The sequence below is a fragment of the Danio aesculapii genome, chromosome 5 (genome assembly GCF_903798145.1).
Source record: "Danio aesculapii chromosome 5, fDanAes4.1, whole genome shotgun sequence".
NCBI classification, from domain to species: domain Eukaryota; kingdom Metazoa; phylum Chordata; class Actinopteri; order Cypriniformes; family Danionidae; genus Danio; species Danio aesculapii.
This window is the reverse complement of record NC_079439.1, coordinates 42,118,952-42,142,115: the sequence shown is the minus strand read 5'-3', so window position 1 is coordinate 42,142,115 and position 23,164 is coordinate 42,118,952. Positions and strand designations below refer to the sequence as shown.

General features: G+C 35.0%; 2 protein-coding genes across 2 annotated transcripts in view; one reads left to right on the top strand and one right to left on the bottom strand.

Moving 5' to 3' along the window:
* The window catches only part of pigl (phosphatidylinositol glycan anchor biosynthesis, class L), a 49,315-nt gene extending 31,009 nt beyond the window's left edge, over positions 1 to 18,306 (top strand). Inside the window, exons 4-7 of the mRNA XM_056458222.1 lie at positions 5,977 to 6,044; positions 10,378 to 10,409; positions 13,335 to 13,468; positions 18,178 to 18,306. Of these exons, the coding sequence (XP_056314197.1) occupies positions 5,977 to 6,044; positions 10,378 to 10,409; positions 13,335 to 13,468; positions 18,178 to 18,306 (363 nt within the window). The remainder of the gene's footprint in view (positions 1 to 5,976; positions 6,045 to 10,377; positions 10,410 to 13,334; positions 13,469 to 18,177) is intronic.
* An 803-nt stretch (positions 18,307 to 19,109) lies between these two features.
* Positions 19,110 to 22,827, bottom strand: cenpv (centromere protein V). Its single transcript, XM_056458223.1, has 5 exons — positions 22,634 to 22,827; positions 22,367 to 22,465; positions 20,566 to 20,635; positions 20,361 to 20,475; positions 19,110 to 20,275 (listed from the first exon to the last, which is right to left on the bottom strand). The coding sequence occupies exons 1-5, from the start codon at positions 22,657 to 22,659 to the stop codon at positions 20,136 to 20,138; spliced, it is 450 nt and encodes a 149-aa protein (XP_056314198.1). The 5' UTR covers positions 22,660 to 22,827; the 3' UTR covers positions 19,110 to 20,135.
* Positions 22,828 to 23,164: the final 337 nt, after the last annotated feature.

The window sequence follows — 23,164 nt, the reverse complement described above, 5'->3', positions numbered from 1 at the left end:
ATAAACCAGGCCTAAGCATAAAATTAATCAAATAAGTTGGTCAAGTTGTAATAAGTGTCTTTAGTTTACAGAAAACTAGAAAGCAATAAATTGCTATTTTGACAGTTTTCTTAAATGCATATTTCACAAAGTTGAAGCTGCTACTAATTTAGAGAGGTGCCTTTTCAGTCACGGCTCCCTGCACTTCAGCATTTTTAAGCTTATTTGATATAGCTGTGTGCTTTGTTACACTGTTTCAATTCTAAAAAACGTGATGTTAATAAAAGAAATGCATCTTATAACATTTTGATGCATTTGTTCTTATTCATTTACTAATATGATATATCGTGGATAATTTTGCTGTGATATATCGATACATTGCTGATATCGTGATTATCGTGATATATCAATATCTTGGACAAAACATTGTGATAATATCGTATCATGAGTTAACTTGTGAATCCCACCCCTAATAGGGTGTGTAAGAGGTGTATATAGTCCATGTAATCAGTGATAATGATCAGCCACTGTTGTCTGTGTGTGTCCATGTCCAGATTATCACCAGCTGTAGCAGGTTGATTAGTGCAATGGATGCTGGAAGTAGTAGTCTGGGAGGATGGTATGGGTAAAGACAGCATGCTCTCCAGCGGTCCGCGCAAGCAATCCCACTGGTAATCACAACAATTATAAGCTAAATATTTGAAAAAGAATAAACGTTTCACAAGAAGCCAATAATGTTACAGTGTGCTCTAGGATCATTGGTTTGCCTGTTAGATCTCTTTCATGCATAAATGACAGACATCAACAGACACTCAAGATAGCAAGCAAGATTATTAAAGACCCCTCACATATTCTCCAGTCAGCATTGGTATGGCTTCCCTTTGGAAAGTGACTACTGTAATGTTTCAAGTAGAGTTTGTATAATATCTGATTACTGAAGAATGTTCCTTCTAGGGCTACGCAATATATTGTTTCAGCATCAATAGTCACATCACAATAGTCACGTCACAAAGATATGCAATGTCCAGTCTGAATTATAGTTGACAAGGAGCCACAGAATTGTATTTAATCACTGTATATTATAGGAATTTATATGATTTATATAAAAAACTTACTTACTTAGAATTTTTGTCTTGTTTCTAGTGCAAATATCTACATTTCAAAGTGAAAACAAGATTATTTTACTTACCCCACTGGCAGATAATGTCCTTAAAACAAACAAAATCTCTTAATTTTACTTATTTCTTCTAATGGTGAAAACTGAACAATATTTTTACTTGGTCTTAGAATTTTTTTTATATTTGGACTAGAAACAAGACAAAACAAAGTAAGAAAAGCTATTTTTTATTTGCATTGTGGTTATTCAATTTCTCTACCTGAATACTGTTAGACTCCCCAGTAAAACCGTCAGTGCTATTCAAACCTTCTTGTGAAACTGTATTCATATCACAATATTTAATTGCAGAAAAATTAAATATCGCAATATCAGATTTTTCCAATATCGTGCAGCCCTAATTCCTTCATCATTCAGCATAACCGATTTATTTAAAAAAATAAAATAAACAAGGCACTTGTGCTCATTAAAATATATTGTGCAGTATTTTAGATAATTGAAATGTTTTGTAACGACCAAAAAATTAAAGCTCTTTATTATTTATTTGTTTTTTTATCTATTTATGTTTGAAAACTTGCTATCCCTTTATATGAACCCTGCATGTGTGCTTTATGATGTTCTTAATGCATTGAGAATAATTAATTGTGTGGAAGTATAGTGGTTGTATAATAAGGCAGGATTAAGGGATGCAGAATATTATTATGCTCAAACAGTAAAGCATCAATGAGCACTCATGAACAATCAATATGTAGGTTAATGTTTAAGCAGGACATGATATAACTTAAAACTTTTCCAATCTTAAGAAAACTATATTGACATATGACCATTTGGAAACTAGAAGATATGAAAATCTGGGATATAAAATTATGGCCACATTATGAATTGATTATACCTTATTTTATAATGTGTGTACTTAACAAGTGCTTGCAGTGCACTTTACTTGGTTATATAAGATGCGGTACATGAGATGTAGTACTGGAGTAGGTTTAGAGAAAAGTACCTACTTATTACCTAGTTTTTCTAATGACTATAAAACCAAAGTATTAGTCCTGTTGCTATTCCTTGTTAATCATGACATGATTCAACACATTATAACATTGTTAATGAGGCATTATACATGCACTACAATATAAATACAGTCAGAAATGAAACCAAAAAGTGTATTTTCATCTTTCACCCTATTATACGAGCCTAGACATGTTTATTATTTGCTTTACTTACAGACAAATGTCATCAAGTGCATACAATTTCAGTTTGTCTACTCTAAAGCAATCATTTATCTTTTTAAAAGGTTATGTAAATACTTACAGTCTGGTTTTTATTGATGCGAAGTTAAACTAACAGACCCACATAATGCCGTTATAGCCTAGTGTTTCTGTGCGTAGATGTTTTGAAAGACGTATAGATCAGGTGTGAAATATTCAATCCTTCAAATAATACATTTGACTTTGTGTCATGCATACTTTGTAGAATCCTGTTGCAGCTTGATTGTGTGTGTTCGTTCTCTGTCTGTGTGTTTCTCCTATTTGCTTATTTCACCAATATTCTCCTCTGAAAGCTGACTCACTCGCCTCGTGGTGTTTGGCATCAGCCTGCATACCTGCCACAATCTATTATTTTGTTATCCATATTTTCCTCCACCCTTGGCGCTCTCAAGCTACGAGCCCGCTTGGAAAGCAAAGGCAGAGTCTCTCATCTGGTGACGCAGCAAACAAGGCACAGATAGAAGAATTTCCACACAGTTCTGGCAGCATCTCCCACCAAGTCCATCTTATTTTTGAGCTCTTTTCTTTTGTTTGTTTTTTGTCTTGTGTTCACCTTTTCACCCCTGTTCTTCAGAGGAAAGAAAGAATGCAAACGCGGGGAAGAAAGCCTGCAAGATTAAGTTCTGTTCTTTGGGATTTGAGAAAAGAAAAGTTACAGTTGAACTTTCCAACAAATTGTTGAACTTGTATTAGAGTTACAAGAATGTTATCACTGATCTTCTAATAGTAAAACAATCATATTTGAATGTTTTAGGCTGCGTTGTAATTTTAGGACCAGAAATGTTGTTAAAACAGCAAGAATATGAGTACTATTACAGTTTTAAACTGTTTTCTATTTCAGTGCATTTTGAAGTGTAAATAAAGCTCAATTTTTAGCAGCCATTAGTCTTCAATGTCACACACAATCTTTTAGAATTCACACTCAGAAATAAAGGTAAAAAGCTGCCACTATAGTGTTTCTTTCAAAAGGTACACTTTTGTATTTAAAGTTTTTGTGTTAATAACTAAAACTTACAAAAACGTACCTTTGAAGAGACCTAGGGACAGTTTTTGTCTGAGAGTGCATGCTGAATAGGGTGCATATTTAATTTCTTGTTATTAATGTTTGTAACACATTCTATAAAGCTCAACCCAGGCTCATTATGAATGCGTACCTATATATACATTTCTGCAGAACTAGTTTTGTACGATCTCAAATTTCTCTCGCGAGTGCTATTCGCACCTGCTGTTCTCATGTAAATCCACTAGAGGCCACTGTCGACTGACTGACTGACTTCTTAAGACTTCGGGCCCTATCATACAACCGGCGCAATTGGGCCCAAGGCGCGACACAATTGTTGTTTTCTAGTTTCAGCTTGGCGCAAGAGTTGTTCTGACGTTTTGCGCCACGCTGTTTAAATAGCAAATGCACTTCAAAATTTGCGCTCATATGTGCGCCCATAGGCGTTCTGATCTAAAAAGGAGGCGTGTTGAGGCGCATTGCTGGCGCGTTGCTATTTTGAGAAACTATAATAGTCTGTTCTATAGACCAGAACAAAGCCGGTCTGTTGTCCAGCGCAGAGTGCATTAGTTGTGCGCCTCGCTTACACATTGCTTAATACAAACTGTTGTATGTAAAGGATGTAGAGCAATACACAAATATCTTTTCATATAAAAAAGAATTAAAATATTAAGGATATATATAGGATATAATAAGGATATATAGGATATAAATATAAAGGATTAAAATACTACAGAATATATTATTTTCTAGCCTATATAAATATAAAAACCATACTTTCATGCCTTCTTCATCTCGAGGGGCTTTTTCAGTTTATTCATGACAATTTGCTTTTGTATAATGTCATTATTAGTAGTAGTAATATTTATTTTACGCATATTTATATTTGTTTTATTAAAAACAAGATTAGATTTGCCCACCTGTCAGGTTTTAGACCATATGGGTCACAGCATGTGTATTTGGATATAACTCAGTTTTTTAACACACTTCGTTATTATTGTTCATTTATTCATTTGCTGGAAATTAGAACTGAATTTAGAAATTGTTTTGAAACAAATATTTGCGCTTAACAAACAAAATTAATTATTTATAGAATAATGGATGTCTGTGCGTACAAGGTTTCCCTATCCACGAGAGCGAAAGTGAAAATTAATGAGGAGGCTTATCTCTCATTCTCACGCTGTAGATGCTCTGTTTAACTGTTTTCTTGCTAGTGAAATGCTCGGTTTTTCCACTTTCACTTACTTTACGTCATGTAAATAGCAAATGCACCATGGCGCGATGCAACTGACTCTTAAAGGGAATGGGAGTTGAAACTTTGATTGGTTTATTCTCAAAACACACCTATATCTCATTAAGAAAATAAGCTCAACCCTTTTAGACCATGCGCCATGGTGCAAAGCAGATTTTTCCGACCTTATATTAGCAAAAGTGGATTCTGACACGCCCTTAATGCGTTTGCACCCTGCGCTTTGCACTTTGCGCATGCATCGTCAAAATAGAGCCCTTCATCTTAAAACCTCTGATGTACACGGCAAGCCACTGGACAAACTGCTAACAGTGGGAAAGCCGTCCACACGGAGGTAAGCGGTCAGTTGGTAAGCTCAAAAATAAATGGCATCATACCATCCCGTTGCATACGTTTTAAAGACGAAATGCAGCCTTACGTTCCTCTGGCTACATAATTCGCGATCTCCATAAATGTATATACAGGTACCAGCCACTTTATTAGGTATACCTGCCCAACTGCTCGTTAATGCAAATTTCTAATCAGCCATTCACATAGCAGCAACTCAATGCATTTTGGCATGTAGACATGGCCAAGACGATCTAGTTTGCATGTTCTCCCTGCGTTCGCGTGGGTTTCCTCCAGGTGCTCCGGTTTCCCCCACAGTCCAAAGACAAACGGCACAGGTGAATTGGGTAAGCTAAATCGTCCATAGTGTAGGAGTGTGTATGGATGTTTCCCAGAGATGGGTTGCGGCTGGAAGGGCATCCGCGGCGTGAAACATATGCTAGATAAGTTGCCAGTTCATTCCGCTGTGGCAACACCGGATTAATAAAGGGACTAAGCCTTATTAAGAGTCATAATACAATTAATATCCTTTAGAAATGCATTATTTATAACTGTCATTTTAATGCAATAAAAGGTTTGTTGTGTCTAGTTATAGAATGGTTATAAATACTTATAAACAGAGATAATTCATTATAAGCATGGGCTTTATTGAAAATGTTACAAATATGTTTTCAAAACTTTCAATTAAACAGCATTTATTTGAAATAGAATGTCCTTTATCTCTCTTTAGTGGATTTTATGCATCAGTTGCTGAATAGAAATATGACTTTATTTCAAGAACAATTTTCTAACCCCTATTAAAATGAGTGTGAAGGTTAAAGTATTGTTTATTGCTGATTCAGGATATCTAGTGCACTAACTAATTGAAACTTCTTGTACAGTTTTATCTTTACACTTCAATAGAGTGGTGCAGGAATGAGGTAAAAACCCAGAGGAATAATTTGCCATGGGTACACTCGAAATATATATATATATTTAAACCTTATTTTATTTTAAACAAACTAAATTGTTTGTGTTAATTGAACATTGTGTGTTTTCACAGGTTTTGACGTTTGATGGCAGAGGTGTGAGTGGACATGCCAATCATATTGCCATCTACAAGACCCTCAGGTACACGTGTGCTAATGTCATAGCTCATGATTTACCTCTACAACTACAGGATATTAGGATTGAGTTTGAAGCACTGATATAAATAGGGACATTGTTCTCATTTCTGAAAATAATTTCATAGCTTAGGCAAGAATAGAGGTTTTCTGTTTGATCTGTCTTCAAAAAGGAAACAGACTAACGTTGTTTATTTGCCTTTACCTCAATTATTCTTATTATAGTGAGCTTAGATGAACCGACAAAGAGCCCCGTTCACCCTTTAATAAGTGAAACAAGCTTTGAAAACAGGTTATGATTTTTGGTCAAGTTGTCTTTGGTCAACAAACTTGACTAGATTCTGAGAAACTATAATTATTCCCATGATTATTCCCAAACTAGATTTAATCCACAATAGCCAGCTGGGCTAATGGTCTATAATGGTTTCGCAGTTTATGTTAGATCTAAACATGCCCAGACTCTGACTTGCAACCTTGTCAATCAGAGAAACTTAGTTTGTCTGAGGCACTTCCTGAAGACTGTCTACCCTAGTGCACATTCACACAGAAGGATCATGTATGTTACAGTCATAACATCGATCTAACAGAGAACAACGCTAAACCACAGGTCAATGCACAAGTGTACAAAACCTTTGTAGGATCTGCAAGATGATTTTTATTGTTAAAGTTTGGAGTCAGGATAAAATAAATGAATACTTAAAATGTTTTAGCAAGAATGCATTCATTTAATCAAAAGTAAATTGTAAAAGTAAAGTAAAATTCACAAAAGTAAAGTGTCTCTATCTATTTATAAGATTTCTATTTCAATTAAACGTTTTTCTTTTGAGAGTATTATTCAACACAGTATTTTCACTTTTAAGCGGCATCATTGATCAATAATAATCAGAAATATATAATAATTGATGCTAATAAGTACATTGATACAAATGTGTGCCAAATCTGCATAATATAACGATTTCTGAAAGAGCATTTGACAAGAATTCTGCTTAAATTGAGGAATAAATCACATTTTGTGCAGAAGTTAGAATATAATACATAAATAATACATAAACTAAAAATGTATTTATTGTTTGTACCTTTGCTCAGCATCTTTAAAGAAAAAAATCACTAACCTCAAATTTGAGAATTGTAGTCTTTATTCTAAAACCCAAGTGAAAATTTGAATGTCAATTTTTTTTATTATTCTTAATGCTTAGTTTTTATTGTTTTTTGAGAACATGTAATCAGTGGGAACTAAACAAACAAACAAATAATAATATATACAGTTGAAGTCAGAATTATTAGCCCCCCTTTGAATATTTTTTCTTTTTTAAATATTTCCCAAATGATGTTTAACAGAGCAAGAAAATTTTCACAGTATGTCTGATAATATTTTTTTTCTACTGGAGAAAGTCTTATTTGTTTTATTATGGCTAGATTTGATATTTGTTTTTAATTTTTTTTAAAAACATTTTAAGTTCAAAATTATTAGCCCCTTTAAGCTATATATTTTTTCGATAGTCTACAGAACAAACCATCGTTATACAATAACTTGCCTAATTACCCTAACCTGCCTAGTTAACCTAATTAACCTAGTTAAGCCTTTAAATGTCACTTTAAGCTGTATAAAAGTACCTTGAAAAATATCTAGTGAAATATTATTTACTGTCATCATGGCAAAGATAAAATAAATCAGTTATTAGAAATGAGTTATTAAAACTATTATGTCTAGAAATAGGTTGAAAAAATCTTCTCTCCGTTAAACAGAAATTGTGGAAAAAATGAACAGGGGGATAATAATTCTGACTTCAACTGTGTTTATATATATATATATATATATATATATATATATATATATATATATATATATATATATATATATATATATATATATATATATATATATATATATATATATATATATATATATATGCACAAATACATCCATTCCACACATGTATACATATTAACATTCATACAAACATAAAAATATTAAGTTAAGCTCATCGAGAAAATAAATAATTAAAAAAAGTATAAAATCAAACAAATAATACAATAATAAAATATAAGTATAAAATAAAAAAAACAAACATGTTCTCTCAACAAGAGAGGCATAGCCTCGAAAATTATTTAAATGTTAAATTATGAATAATCATATTGCCGTGGCCAGCCATATACTCTTTTTGTAATCAAAGTGCATGTGTCATTCCTCTTTAGTTGGTGGGTCGTCTTTATACCATTTCCGGGTTCTATTTAAGATATTATTGGCAGCAAGTTAAAAAGCTATACTTTTGTACTTGTTGTCAATAATATCTTAAAAAGATCCAATAAGTCAAATTTTCATTTTGAATTGTTAGAAATATGTACACTTTCTTAAGTAGCTTCTGAAAAGAGGTATTTAACATTTCTTTTATAATTTTTTTATAAAAGAGACAAAATCGTACCCAAAAGTATGCACTCAACTCTATCTAGATATCATACCATATTATAAACCATTCCAGCAGAGCATCAAAACATTAAATCAGTTCAGAGGGACAAAAAAAAAATCTGATCCTCAGTCTTGTTGCAACAATTTACTGTGACTGCAGGACTCTGCACAATACTTTGCAATCTGTATGAATCCTAATGCTTTCTTCTGTAAATGGTTATCAAAGTTGAATCATTGATAACATAAATATGGGTAATTGAGGCATTTTGCAGGCTTGAAGCAGTGACTTACATAAGGGCTAGCAGTACAGTCTGAACAAACAGTGTTTAGTTATTGAGCAATATTTGGTTTGAAGAAACCGAGCCAGTCTTCTCGGACATCTGTCTCTTCTGTGCTGTTGTAGATGAATTTATTTGTGTGTGTGTGTGAGAGAGAGAGAGAAAGGAAGCAGTGGTGAAGTTGGCTCTGGGATGGCGTCGTCTCAGTCTGAGCTCGGCCAACACAGGTGGTGTGACTGGGAGAGCCAGGACATGACAGACACTTCCAGGAACTGCATGTGGATTTAGAGCTCACTCTAATCTGAGAAAAACCCAGACCTCAGGAAGTGTGTGTGTGCCTGTGTGTTTGTGTGTGTACTGTTTTTGATGGTTGACAAGGACAGACATTTTGAAATGACATGTAGCATGATCTAGGTATTCCAACGTTGAGGTGGTTTATGAAGACATGTCCTTGTAATTCTAAACACTTAAAAAACATATGTAGCAGGCAACATATTCAATATATTGTGACATTCAAAAATTGCCACAGGTTTCCTTCGAGGGTTGGGTTTAGGGATAGGGCCAGATAATAAGTGTTATTTACCGTATAGAATACATTACACCTATGGAGAGTCCTCGTAAACCAATGCCAGTGTGTGTGTGTATGCATGCTTAAGACTGTAACACACATTTTGGGAGAGAGAGAGTTGCACTTTAGGAGACTGCATGCAAATAAATATGAATAGTAGTATTCTGGTTAACTGGACAAATTGTGAATAGAAAGTACTTCAAAGTGATATACCGTGTAGTTTGGAATTAATTTATTGTTTAATTAATTACGTTTAATCAATAAATTGCTTTGTATTTGTTAACCTTATTCTTCAATGTGGAAGTGCGCTCGTTTTTGTGACTGTTTTAGAACTTTGATTCAGCTGCCTATGGGAGAAATGACTAGGGATAATAAACGACAAAAAACGGTCAAACTACTTGCTTTACAAACTAGTGTGTGCATAACTATACGTAAAAAGTCATATAATAATATAATAAGAAATATCAGTTTTCAACATCAAACAGCAAAACGAGCTGTTTTAAATATCTAAAAATCAATGGAAGTGAATAAGACCGTAAGTCTTGAACCAAAACGATTCAAATGGCTGTGCCTGCTCATATGTGAAGATTAAGGTAATAATGTGAAATGCAACATGAAAGATTTTGATAAATGGTACATTTTTAATGACTGAAACAAACAGAAAAGATGAAAATAAATATATACTAGTTAATCTGTTATAATCTTTTACACATCCTTCACTTTCACACCTGTTTGAGTTTCTTCGATCTGTTGAACACTGAAGATGATGGTCAGTTAAGTCAAATATCTGCCCTGTAATATCTTTAAATAAATATGTGAGTGATGTTTTTTTGTATTTTTTGCAGCGTATCTAACATATTTCCCCGCAGATAAACTGATAAAAATACATTTTTAATGAATTTGTTGTTGTTGACAGTCCCAAAATACAGATTTATTTAATCTTCAGAAAATCATTGGTAATATCTGTACACAATTTATATCAGCAGCATCATTGTCATCGTGGTTAATAATATATTTTGAAACATATATGGTTGTAACTTTGGTATATTATATTAATAATATATAATTTTTCTGTCTTCAACAACAGTCATCTAGCTTCTGCTGGACGTATACATGAAGGTAAGTCAGTCTCATTATATTCATTGTTAAATTATGCACTTAACATGGTATTATGTTAAATATTATTTTGGTTGATAATATAGAGTAAGACTAGGTGTTTTAACTCATGTTTTGGGGTCATTGATTTGAGTATATGTGGCATTTATAAGAGTTAAATTTACAGTTAGCTTTAGCTTTTAAGGAACAGGTTTGAACAACCCTAGATTAAAGGAATAGTTCACCCAAAAATGAATTTGTACTCATTATTTACTCTCCGTGGTTCCAAACCGTCTTTATTATGTTGTACACAAAAGAAGATATTTTGAAGAAAGCTAAAAACACTATGACAATTGACAACTGTTGGACAGTTATGCAGTATATTACTGTAATTTATAGTTTAATTATAAAAATACAGAAAACTGAAAATACAAATACAGTGAGATAAATGGTGCAGTGAATTTAAGCACGGTATTTTTGCTTTAATTGATTTACAGTATATTACTGGTGAACTGCTGTCAGGAAGTTACTGTAGATTCTACAGGAAATTGTTAACAGTGAATGTCACAAAAGCCATAAAAATAACAATAAAAGAAAGGTCATGGACACATTTTTGTGGCTGACTATATTGCATTTTCAGCTTTCCTTGCAGCTGAAAATGTATGTGAGGAGAGTATAGCAGGAAAAACAAATACTATGGAAGTCAGTGGTTGCAGGTTTCCAAATTTCTTCAAAATATCTTCTTTTCTGTTCAACAGGGAAAAGAAACTAAAACAGGTTTGTGATAAGTAAAGATGAGTAAATGATGACAGAATATTCAGTTATGGGTGAACTATCCCTTTAAAACATCTCCTCGGTGCTGGTAGTGGTGCTGGTAGTATGTTTTCTAAGCAAAGTACTCCATCCACTGGTGCTCTTCATTTAGTTCACTCTGGAAAACACCAGTATAATTCAATGAACGTTTTCCAGGAGTTACAACTGAGCTAATTTAACCTTTTCTTACTTTCAAGCTAGAAAGCTCCTGAAATCATCCTGATATCATGTCTCCATTGTTTAAATGAAAAGAAAAATAAGCAAAGATTCATCAGAGCAGAACTGATGCAATAGAAACGGTCAGTTCACTACTCAGGCCACTAGGAGTCAATATGCTTTCACATGAACAAGTGTTCAGACTCAGAGGGCTAAATATTCAAATATTTTCAAAGAGTGTTTAGTGGACACTCTTTTATTTCTCTAGTTTTTACAGACTTTTTTAAACTGACAACATTTATTTCCGATTTGGCTTAAATTTCCAGCTGAATTTCTTTCTCAGTGTCCACTCCATACTAAGGGGCAGTTAGGAGTGTTAATCCAGTGTTTCCCATCTGTTTCTGGTTGAAACTTATTTTACGTAGCTGATCCTCTGTGAACTGTCTTGACGCCTAGTGTTTTTTTAATCAGCCAGATCTTCTTTCTGATGACCCTGTCATTATCTCTCAGTATCAGGAGGTTTCTCGTGTCCACGTTCAGAGGCTAGTCCATGCCCTTTATGAAAGTCTTTGCCTAGGAAAATATGTTGTTTATTTAACTATATCACTAAATATAGTGAAATATACAGTAATATTACTGTAAAATTTTAGTACAATCATAAATACTTTCTATTTAAATATACACTAACTGGCCACTTTATTAGGTACACTTTACTAGTACTGTGTTGTACCCCCTTTTGCCTTCAGAACTGCCATAATCCTTTATGGCATAGATTCAGCAAGGTACTGGAAATATTCCTCAGAGATTTTGGTCCATACTGACATGATAGCATCACCCAGTTGCTGCAGATTTGTCAGCTGCACATCCATGATGCAAATCTTCCGTTCCACCACATCCCAAAGGTTCTCTATTAAGATCTGGTGACTGTGGAGGCCATTTGAGTACAGTGAACTCATTGTCATGTTCAAGAAACCAGTCTATAGAATGTCACAGCAGAAATGGAGACTCATCAGACCAGGCAACGTTTCTCTTATCTTCTATTGTCCAATTTTGGTGAGCCTGTGTGAATTGTAGCCTCAGTTTCCTTTTCTTAGCTGACAGCATTGGCACCCGGTGTGGTTTTCTGCTGCTGTAGCCCATCTGCCTCAGGTTTCAACGTGTTGTGCATTCAGAGATGCTCTTCTGCTTACCTTGGTTGTAACGAGTGGTTATTTGAGTTACTGTTGACTTTTTATCAGCTTGAACTAGTCTGGCCATTCTCCTCTGACCTCTGGCATCAACAAGGCATTTTTACCCACAGAACTGCCGCTCACTGGATATTTTCTTTTTTTCTGACCATTCTCTGTAAACCCTAAAAATGGTTGTGCGTGAAAATCCCAGTAGATTAGCAGTTTCTGAAATACTCAGACCAGCCTGTGTGGCACCAACAACCATGCCACGTTCAAAGTCACTTAAAACACCTTTCTTCCCAATTCTGATGCTCGCTTTGAACTGCAGCAGATCATCTTGACCATGTCTACATGCATAAATGCATTGAGTTGCTGCCATGTGATTGGCTGATTAGAAATTTGCGTAAACAAGCAGTTGGACAGTGTTTACCTAATAAAGTGGCGGTGAGTGTATTTTATTTCAACTTATTTGATGTTACTAAATCCATATCCAACAATCAATATAATATGCTGCTCAATAAATATCTATTACTATTATCATGTTGAATGTTATTATCAGTTAATTGCTTCAATATTTTTATATGAACTGTATGAATAATACATAAAATAGAATCCTATTACAGTATATGCAATCAGTTTTTATTGATAAAACCAGTCAATATGTTGACAACACGACTGTCACATTGAAGCAGTTTATATTCACCACTGTCTCTTTAAAATGATTTATTAAAACCTTATCCCATAATAATGAATGACTTACTGGGCAAAGCCTTTACTAATCTTACGCTTTTTTATAATTCTGTACCCACAGGTTGCCAGATCTTCTCGCTTCAATCTATTAGCATCATCAGGAAGTACCTGTCTGTCTTAGAGCTGCCGGTCAGCTGGCTCCTCCCCTCTGATTTCTGCTGTGTCATTGGACGAGAGGACTATAAACGTGCCAAGGTGTGTCACAAATCATGTGCTTTAAGGGCATAGTTCACCCAAGACTGAAAATTCTGTCATCATATTCTCACCCTTCACTTGTACCAAACCTGTATAAGCCCTCATGTACACTGCCAGTTAAATGTGACCAAATTCAGATTTTTTGCTGATTGGATTTGTTCAATGACCATGTAAAAACGAAAATATTCAGAGATCAGTTTCAGGCCTCCTTCATATGTGGAAATAAATCAGATATGTGACAATGTGACTATCGTGTAAACAGCCAGATTGGATTTATTGAGGTCTTCCGTTTTGTGTGTAATTAGACTTGTTACATTGTGGTACTTCTCCGCGGTTTAATGACGTAGAAGGAAAAGCGTGTGTGGAGACGGCGATGTGGTAAACAACAACAACAGAGGAAACTTGGAGGAGGAAAGTGTTCAGTCGCCACAATTTGCTCCCACTAGACCCGAGATCTCTCTCGTAGCCATAAATTTCTCTGAATGGTGGAGGACACCATATATAAACTATAGGCGCAAGCTGCATTGACAGCCCTTTCCCTCCTCCTCTGCCTCAAAATCATTTTAAAGTTGGGCGAACTTCACATATTTTGCAGAGCTAAAAGCAAGACAGTTTCTTTCATCGTGGCTAGTGTGGAGCAGATGCTAGAATCCGCCTTTACGCATGTGCGACGTTGTAAATTGTATGGCAAGTGTAAACGCATGAATCAGATATGGGTCACAATTAAAAGAATGTGTAAACGGCAACAAATCGGAATTGGGCATCAAGACCTGACAGTGTAAACGGGGTCTATGTTTCTTTCTTCTATTGTATAAAAAAAAAAGCTGAAAATCTGTAAGCTTTGACTTTCGTAGCATTTTTTTCTACTATCGATGTCAATAGTGGTTTTCAGCTTACTTTAAAATATCTTCTTTTGTGTTCTACAGACAAAACTTGTGAAGGGTGAGTAAATTACTGTCCCCAAAACAAAGAGCTTCGTCTTAGACACAATGACCTCTAAACTAAAACTAAACACCCTGCATCAGTTATGATCAGAAATTAGGTATTAAGGTATCCCTTTCAAACATTATGAGTATTTCTTGGTTTTCAGTTTTTAAAGTACAGCCGTGTTCACAAGTAACCTAAGGCTAAAGTCTAAATGGCAGACTATGAATGCAAACCATTCAAAAGCTCCTGCTCAAAAACAAAGCTGTATTGCTGACTAATACATTGGTACTTTGATCCTTTACTTTAAGCGTTAACTAATCCAGTCCAGAGGTCTCTGAATGACGCAGTTCCTCTGTCTGACCTGCCAAAGTCTCAACTAGCTGTACCAGTCCAGCAACAAAATGGATAAATACGGTTACTTGTTTGCTTCGCATTTGCATGGATTTGGAATTTTTATATTTGATTTTATTTTCAAAGTGCTGACAAAATGGCACGTGACTTTTTTATACAAATGTAATGCAAAAGTTCAAAAGAACTCGGGAATCAGTTTCTGCTGAGGGCAAGCAGTAATTAGATATATTCTCACTGTTTGCAGTATGTCAGTCACATATTATGAAAACAAATAAATACACACCAAACTGCATGTTATCAATAGGCGAGGGACATTTTTAGAGTTGTTATAACTGTTTTTGTTGTGTTTACAGTGTAGGAACAGGAAACGAAGGGGGATCTAAATTAAAGAGCCTCTATTTTGTATTATAAAAGGTCATATCTTGGTTTTGGGGGTCTCCAACAACAGGCTGATTTGGATACATTTTCATTATCTTATAATATGCATTTTTTTTACCTAATTATCCCTCCCATATGATTTGTTCAGCGGTTTGTTACCAAAGCCCTCCTTTGCGTGAGGCTAATCTGCTGTGATTAGTCCAATGACCCAGTCTGTTGGTCAACTGGGTTCAGCACGAGACAGAGAGAAACGTGTGAGTGCCCAATGCAGGAATACATTAAAGCAATGCAGTTAAACAGCAGCATATTACTCTACTCTTAACGCCAACCCCAAGTAATAACAACACACATTCAGTATTAATCCACGCACTGGCAAAAGTTGAACTATTTTGAAAATTGACCGCGCAGAGCGTGTGAGGCACAGCCGAAGGTGGCCATAACAACAAACAGCAGGAGATCGCAAGCACGAAACACATTTAAATCGATAAAGGAAGAAGCAAGTGTCGCATTATCAACGTGGTTTTGGACACGATATGTGAATAGCCTCTTAAAGATTTAACCTAAGAGATACAGTACAAGCACTGATCTATAATTAATGAGTGTTTACACGCCGCGTGGAGCAATTACAAGTTACAACACACAATTAAATACATATTTTGCAAACTGCACAAAACGAGGCAACAATTTTAATCACATTTAAATGTTATGATCTGGGTGAGGAAGAAACTGTTCCAAATGAACAGTTACTGACAAAGTCCCATACATAATAGTCTCTGCTGCGCCATCCTTTAATAGCAAACGGCCGACGAATCTCACGTCTCAGTGTAGGTTATTGTATCAAAAATCTGAAAAAGGACAGGAACAAACACAGCACTAGGTTGGCTATACTGTGGTATTGCTCTGAGAATGAACTTTAACCCTTTATTCCCCGCAACCGAATCTCCATCTGTTAGTGATTGTCATCTTCGTGTCAGGATCAGTTCCGTGATTTCCCGTGTTCACATTTTACTTTCACTTTATATTTGGTGATGTACCGTATGGACGTCGATGCGTTCAAGCAAAAGTTCCGAACCCCACACTATTGATTTATTCGACTCTGAGTCGACTATTTCGTTAAAGAACCAATAGCACTTTCAGATTTTAAACCTCAGCTGGATGTTTTCATTCACTTAGAGCTGTGTTACACGCTGCATGGAAGATCATTTTCAAAAAGGGGCTCTTTAAGTTTGTCAGAGTTGTTGGTGCCGATAGCCTAGTGGGCAGTGCAGACATATAGCATTCCTCTTTTTCCCAATTTGCTTCCTGACTACATACTGTCCTCTTATAATAAAGTAAAAAACACCTAAAATAAATTTCTAATAAACGTTGGTCAGAGTACTGTTTATCCTAACACAATAGGAACTACCCATAATTTAAGTACATGTAGATTGGGCAAATGCATGCCATAACAAACATCAGCCCAGTATTTTTAAGTCTTATAACTCATACACACACAGAAAGCTAATGTTAGTGCACTTTTGACACTGTTCTTTTCTCAGCCTTTATGAAGTTTTGACCTATTAGTTGTAGCATGTGACTTGGTGATTAGTCCACCTTTTTTCTGCAATCACATATGCGTCTACATTGTTTAATTTTGTCAAATCCATTGCTTGATGTCCCTTTCTGTAACCTTAAAGTGTAAATGAAACCAGTATAATGGGACGAGTAGTAGTGTTGTCAACATAGACTTTTTTACAGACATTTTCCAAACGTCCATTTCTGAAAACATTTTCATGAGCAGATAACACGTTTATCAACTTGTTTTCAAAGTCAAATCCAGTATCTTGGTATTTACATTTACATTTAGTCATTTAGCAGACGCTTTTATCCAAAGCGACTTACAAATGAGGACAAGGAAGCAATTTACACAACTATAAGAGCAGCAGTGAACAAGTGCTATAGACAAGTTTTAGGTGTGTAAAGTCTAAGAAGCTAAGCATTAGTAATAGTAGTTTTTTTTTTGAGAGAGAGAGTACAGTTAGTGGTATAGCCAGAGAGGCAGTTAAGATTAGGAAGGAAAGTGGAGACTAAACAGTTGAGTTTTTAGTCGTTTCTTGAAGACAGCAAGTGACTCTGCTGTTCTGATGTAGTTAGGGAGTTCATGTATCAGTGCATGTATCAGTGCAATCGCTTGCTGAAGAGCTTGAAGCAATGATTATTGTAGCAAATCACAGTCATTTCTGTTGAGCACATGAACACAATGGCCAATGAGTGGCGTTTAACATCCTGATCCACAGTGTTCAAATCCTTAGGCCTGAATAAAAAATTCAAAGGATAGTTCACCCAAAAATGAAATCTCTGTAATTTACTCATCCTTCACTTGTTCAAAATCTATTTTTGATCTTCTTTTTAAGTTATTTGGAAGAATGATGTTCGCTGGAATTCTTGAGCTTCCATAGTATGTTTTTCCTACTGTGACAGTAAATAAATACCAATTCAATTCAATTCCCCTTTATTTGTATAGCGCTTTTACAATGTAGATTGTGTCAAAGCAGCTTCACATAAAAGGTCACAGTAAATTGGAACAGTGTAGTTCAGTTTTCAGTGTTTGTACCATCAACCAGCATTCTTCAGAATTTTTTCTCTTTTTTTCTCAACAGAAGTAAGGAACATAATGGTTTAAAACCAAAAGAGAGAATAAATGATGAGGTAGTTTTCGATTTTGAGTGAAGTATCCCTTTAAGTTCTCAAGAATCAGCCTGGTGGCTAGCTCCTATAACTGGGTTGCTATTAATGCCTGTTGCAAAAGTTCTAATAGTGTACTGTACCAAAGACCACTCTTTCTAGGTGAACTCAGGTTTGAACCATATCAGAGTAGCCTAAAAAATTAAACTGGGGTACGGTTCATTGGAACGCATGCAAGTTCAGCAAACTTAGTGTTAGTGTTTACCTCTCATGCTGGAAAAGAAGCAAGGCAAGTAGAACTGGAGGGATTACACACAGCCCTTTCAAAAAATGTAAGGCATTGCTCAATTGCAGTCAGTTCATTTTTCTCTCTTTTCTTCTTCCCTCAGAAAGCCATGTTCTGTCATCGCTCTCAGCTGCTGTGGTTTCGCCGGCTCTACATATTCTTCTCACGCTACATGTTTGTAAACACATTCCAGGCCATCACAACGGAAACCAAGAATGTGAAGATTTATTAGCTTAGACTATCTTGGACACTATTCCTGTACATTCAGGACTATGCACTGACATTTAGTAAACATTTACTTTACATTTCTTCTTCATTCCATTTACGCTGTCATTCTGTTACTAAATAATGGCAGCATGAAAATAATGTTCAGCCTACTGACGTTATTTAAAACTGTTGGCATATAGAACCTCACATGTTTCATTAAACATTATGAAAGCCAGATTTTCTGGAGAGGCTTAGTCTTCTTAAGCACTTTAACTGAAGTTAAATCCAAAAATACAGACTGTGCCTTTAAGAAATGCAGAGCAAAGAGAGCTGAATTTTATTTTGTATATTTTGTTGATGTTTTTACGTTTGCCGTTACTGTTGTTGTTGTTGTTAAACTTAATGTAGAGTTAAAGCACTGTTCCAAACCTCAAGTACTGTATCAAATCTTCTTATTCAGAATGGTCTTTCTGAATGAGTCTGTAAATCTAAAAGTTTGTTCTCTATTGTTTTTTGACTGAGTACTGAACATGTACATACAACAATATAGAGCAAATGTGTTTTAAATTAATTTGATGATAGGAGACACAATCAAACTGTTGAATAATTGCAGTTATTTCTTGAAAGTTAGTTTTATTGGTTGTCTGTATACATACATAACACCCTGTATTGAAATATAATACATAAATGGGGCTGATATCTTTCCTCTATCATCTTAATAAAGTTTTCCCAAATGACTCTTTGAGTGTGGTTCCATTCAGTTTTACTATTTTCATGATGCTCTGCTAAAACATGTCTAAATGAAATAGGAAGTTACAGGTAAGTACACGTCAATAAGACCATCCTTTTATCATCATAAAACCATGCCATTCCAATATTTATAGAAAGCTAATGTTTGCATTCTTGACAGTATGCTGTTTCACTCAGATTGGCATGTCGATTCAACAAGGAGTCATTTAGTCCATTTTCTCAGAAAATATATGTCATGCAAATATCTAGAAAAGTGAGTTTTGGCAATGTTTAGGAGTGCACTAACATATACAATAGGAGGTTAAACCAATACCCGAACCCAAAGTGTGATTCAGTGTTAATAATTGATCAATAAACATGTCTCAAGCAGGACAATACATGTTAAGTTCTCTTGCTGAAAGTCTAACACACAGGTGTCAAATTCAGTTCCTGGAGGGCCGTAGCTCTGCACAGTTTAACTTTAACCTTAATTAAACACACCTGATCAAACTAATTGAGTCCTTCAGGCTTGTTTGGCTGTTTCTTAATAGGCATTCTTCAGCAATCTTGCGTCCTTGTGTAACGCCATCATCAAACCAAAGTTCATTTCCAAAACTCAGAACCACAAGAACGGAGGACGCGTGAAAGTTCCCGGATGTGTTCTCGATATCGAGGATGCATTGATGCAGACCTGAGAGCAAAATTCACTTGAGAAGTCTCAGAAGTCATTGTGGCTATTTAAAGGAGGTGGGAAGCACTTCATTGTATATAGATTCATTAATAAAGTTCAGACATATAACTTATTTGTCTCAGGAGAAACCTGCTGTAATGTTTAAATAATTTTCCATTAAAAATGTGTGAAGATCACATAACCATCAAGACAGCATCTCATTTCTCAAAGGATGCGTTCTCTGTTCTCGCGGTCTTTTGAGTTTCTTTCTTCTAAGGCAACGGTCTCCACAAGAACACAAGTCTGTTCTCAGCGTTCGTGGAACTGAGAAACAGCCTGTGAAACCTACAGGTAATGTTGAAGCAGGGTTGAAACTAAACTGCAGAGCTGCAACCCTCCAGGAACTGGATTTGACACCTGTAGTCTAACAGATCAAATGACCACTGGAAGCAGAGTTATGTGTTCTGTGTTGTTGGTTTTGACATATTTTTTATAGTCTTATGCTCCTGCATACTTTCCTCCCAGTTCTGTCCACAAAAATCCTCCACAGTCACGCTGTTTACCGTTCCAGGGTCCAAACAATGAGGTGCCACACCTGTAAACACAGGTAGAATATATGTAAAAACCCACTAGAAATAACAGAGCAAACCATCTGGTGCTCCACTCTCTGCATAACTTACCAAACCCATCAGGGTTGGAGCGTGGAGTGTAGAAACTCTGGACGCCGCACGTTTTGCAGAATGTGTGTTTGGCCATGTGTGTGTTAAATGTGTATGTGTTTATGTTGTCTGATCCCTATAAAACATCAAAATTGTATATTTAGCATTATATGCCATATTGTAGTCTACTACATCCTGTGTATATACTTCAAATTATAAACAGTACCTGCAGCAAGGTGAACTGGGATTTTGGCACGATGAAGTGACGATTCTGTTTCTTTGTGCAAATGCTGCAACTGACACACACAACAGCAGTTAGCATACGTACATCTTGCATTGTCTTTTGCTTTTAAATTAATAAAGGAAATGGGACTGCTTTGATGTGGTTGAGATTAGCTAGGTCCTTACTGGTGTCCCCCAGGGGTCGGTTTTAGGCCCTCTACTTTTTTAGATTTATTTTTCAAATTTTAGCCCACATTTTCTGATCTCTCAACATTCATTATCATGAGTATGTCATCAAGACACAGATTTATATACATTCAAGAATATGATTCAAGTACTCATCATTTTTTTGTCCAAAATACTGTTAAAACCTCTTTATAGGACCTCAAAAATATTATAAAATTGCACCCTAATTGTATAATTGTAATTTAATCATATTGCACCGGTATTAGAACCCTTGCATTGGCTCTTGCATTGATCAGGTTGATTTTAAAATGATGATGCTTATTTTTCTTGTCAGTTCCTCAAACACACCTGAGATCAACGGAAGAAGCTTTCTATTAATCTTTCTATTACTTAAAGAAGCTGCTTTAAATGGCGATTTTTTTTAATAAGGTTTATTCTTCATAATAATAATTTATAAGTTATTGAATATGCATAGAAATATTTAGGTTTTTTTTGTCTGGACCTATGTCAAGTTAAATACATGTATGTCCTTTAATCATCCAGATGACATGAAAAAAATATAGAAAAGAAAACTATAAAAATACTATAAAGTTTTTGAACCATGTTAAAGTGTATTTTACTGTATATTATATTATTAACTGTTTGATGACTGTAATTAATACTTTACTGTACTTTAGATTTTACTACAGTATATATATATGGCAGCACAATATATCGTGTTAGCATCGATATTGCAGTGTGTGGATGGGCAAATACACATCACAGCATCTGTAATGTGGAGTCAGGAATATAGTTAACCACGTACAATTGAGGAGTCATTTCAGTTTAACTATAAAAATTAGAAAGTTTATTAGTTGTGTGTGTTTTAAGCTCTTTGACTGTGTAAGCACTTTAAATGAGCTTTAAGCATTTGGGAACAAAGAATTATTGCATTTTTTAGCTTTAACAAAAACTAATTTTGTTTATAATCTATAAAATATAGACTATACAACTTTATTGTTTGTTTGATTATTTTATTTCTGTGCCTAAATGCTGTTAGACTCCTTCATTTATTGTTGGTTTACTGTATTTATCTGTGCTGGCAATTTGTCTATTAGTTTTTCAGCAGATGCACTCCTCTACAAAATCTTCCCATTCAATATAGACGTATTAATTATTTAAAAATAAGAGCTATTAAAGTTCTTTGGTGAAATATCTCAATGAAATCGCAGAAAATAAAAATAATCGCAATTTAAGTTTTCTTCCAATATTGTGCAGCCCTAATATATATATATATATATATATATATATATATATATATATATATATATATATATATATATATATATATATATATATATATATATATATATAGTGGTTGAAAACTTAGTATTGTATTGGGTAATTTCTTATTAGCATCAAAAGTATTTTACTACAGTACATTTGATTACACAATATATTAGGCTATTTAAGCCTACTATAAATTAGCTTACTGATGTATTTTTATTCCCACTGCCAAGTTTATTTATTTATTCTTTTAAATGCTTCACTGTTGCTAGTGTTCAGAAAGCCTTCCACGTGATCACTCATTTTGCCAAGAATTTTGTACTGTAACAGTTAATGGCTGGAGATAGCCTTACTTGCAATTGAACACGTGTAAATCTGGGGCGCTCCACACCTCAAAACGCACCGCGCCGCAGTGACAACCTCCGCTGTGTTTCACAAGACCATCAGGCGACCTGAAAACAACACATCATTTAAAGCACACCTGTGCCTTATCAATTTAATGTATAGGCGGCATTCAAAATACAGTCACGTTATATCATGCAACTCAATGTTTTTTTCTTTCTGGTGAGTAGCAATATCAACATATCTAATTTTTCTGGTCACGGTTCCGTTCCGCCTACCTTTCATTTTTGATTACGTGCGCCATTTAATATCTAACTTAATATATGCTAAATGTGACGTTTAAACCAGCTGTTTATCTTCCTCAGGCAAACTGGTTTAAAGTGTCAAGTCATGCTGTCCTGTTGAACATTCTTTACTCAGTTGACGACCAGCTTTAAGGACAGCACAAACACTGTTGACCGGCTGAGTCACGTGCTTCAGTTCAGTCCGTTCACTTCATGTCCTCGGCGTCATCTGGATCCACCCTATTCAGCTGTGCTCAGACAAGCCCAGACAAAGACCAGAATCAGGAAAGCAAAACGAAAAACTTGACTTCTTTGAAATTGACTTAAATATAGTACAAAAAAATGGTGTGGGCAGGAACTATACAGCTTATATGCCACATAACTGTTGGAACGGTGTGTTGTGAAATAAAACATGTTTCTTGTTGAGTTTCAATGACCAGTTTAGATTTATTTTATAAATTTTTTATACAACTTTGTGGCTGAACAACATTTTCCACCATTACTGATTCAAACAATATGCTAAAA

Excerpts from the sequence above, each read along its gene's own strand:
- cenpv (XM_056458223.1), bottom strand. The coding sequence starts at position 22,659 with ATGGCGCACGTAATCAAAAATGAAAG. Across the intron at positions 22,466-22,633 it reads CACGTAATCAAAAATGAAAG|GTCGCCTGATGGTCTTGTGA; the intron begins GTAGGCGGAACG and ends TGTTGTTTTCAG. Across the intron at positions 20,276-20,360 it reads CTCCAACCCTGATGGGTTTG|GTGTGGCACCTCATTGTTTG; the intron begins GTAAGTTATGCA and ends CTGTGTTTACAG.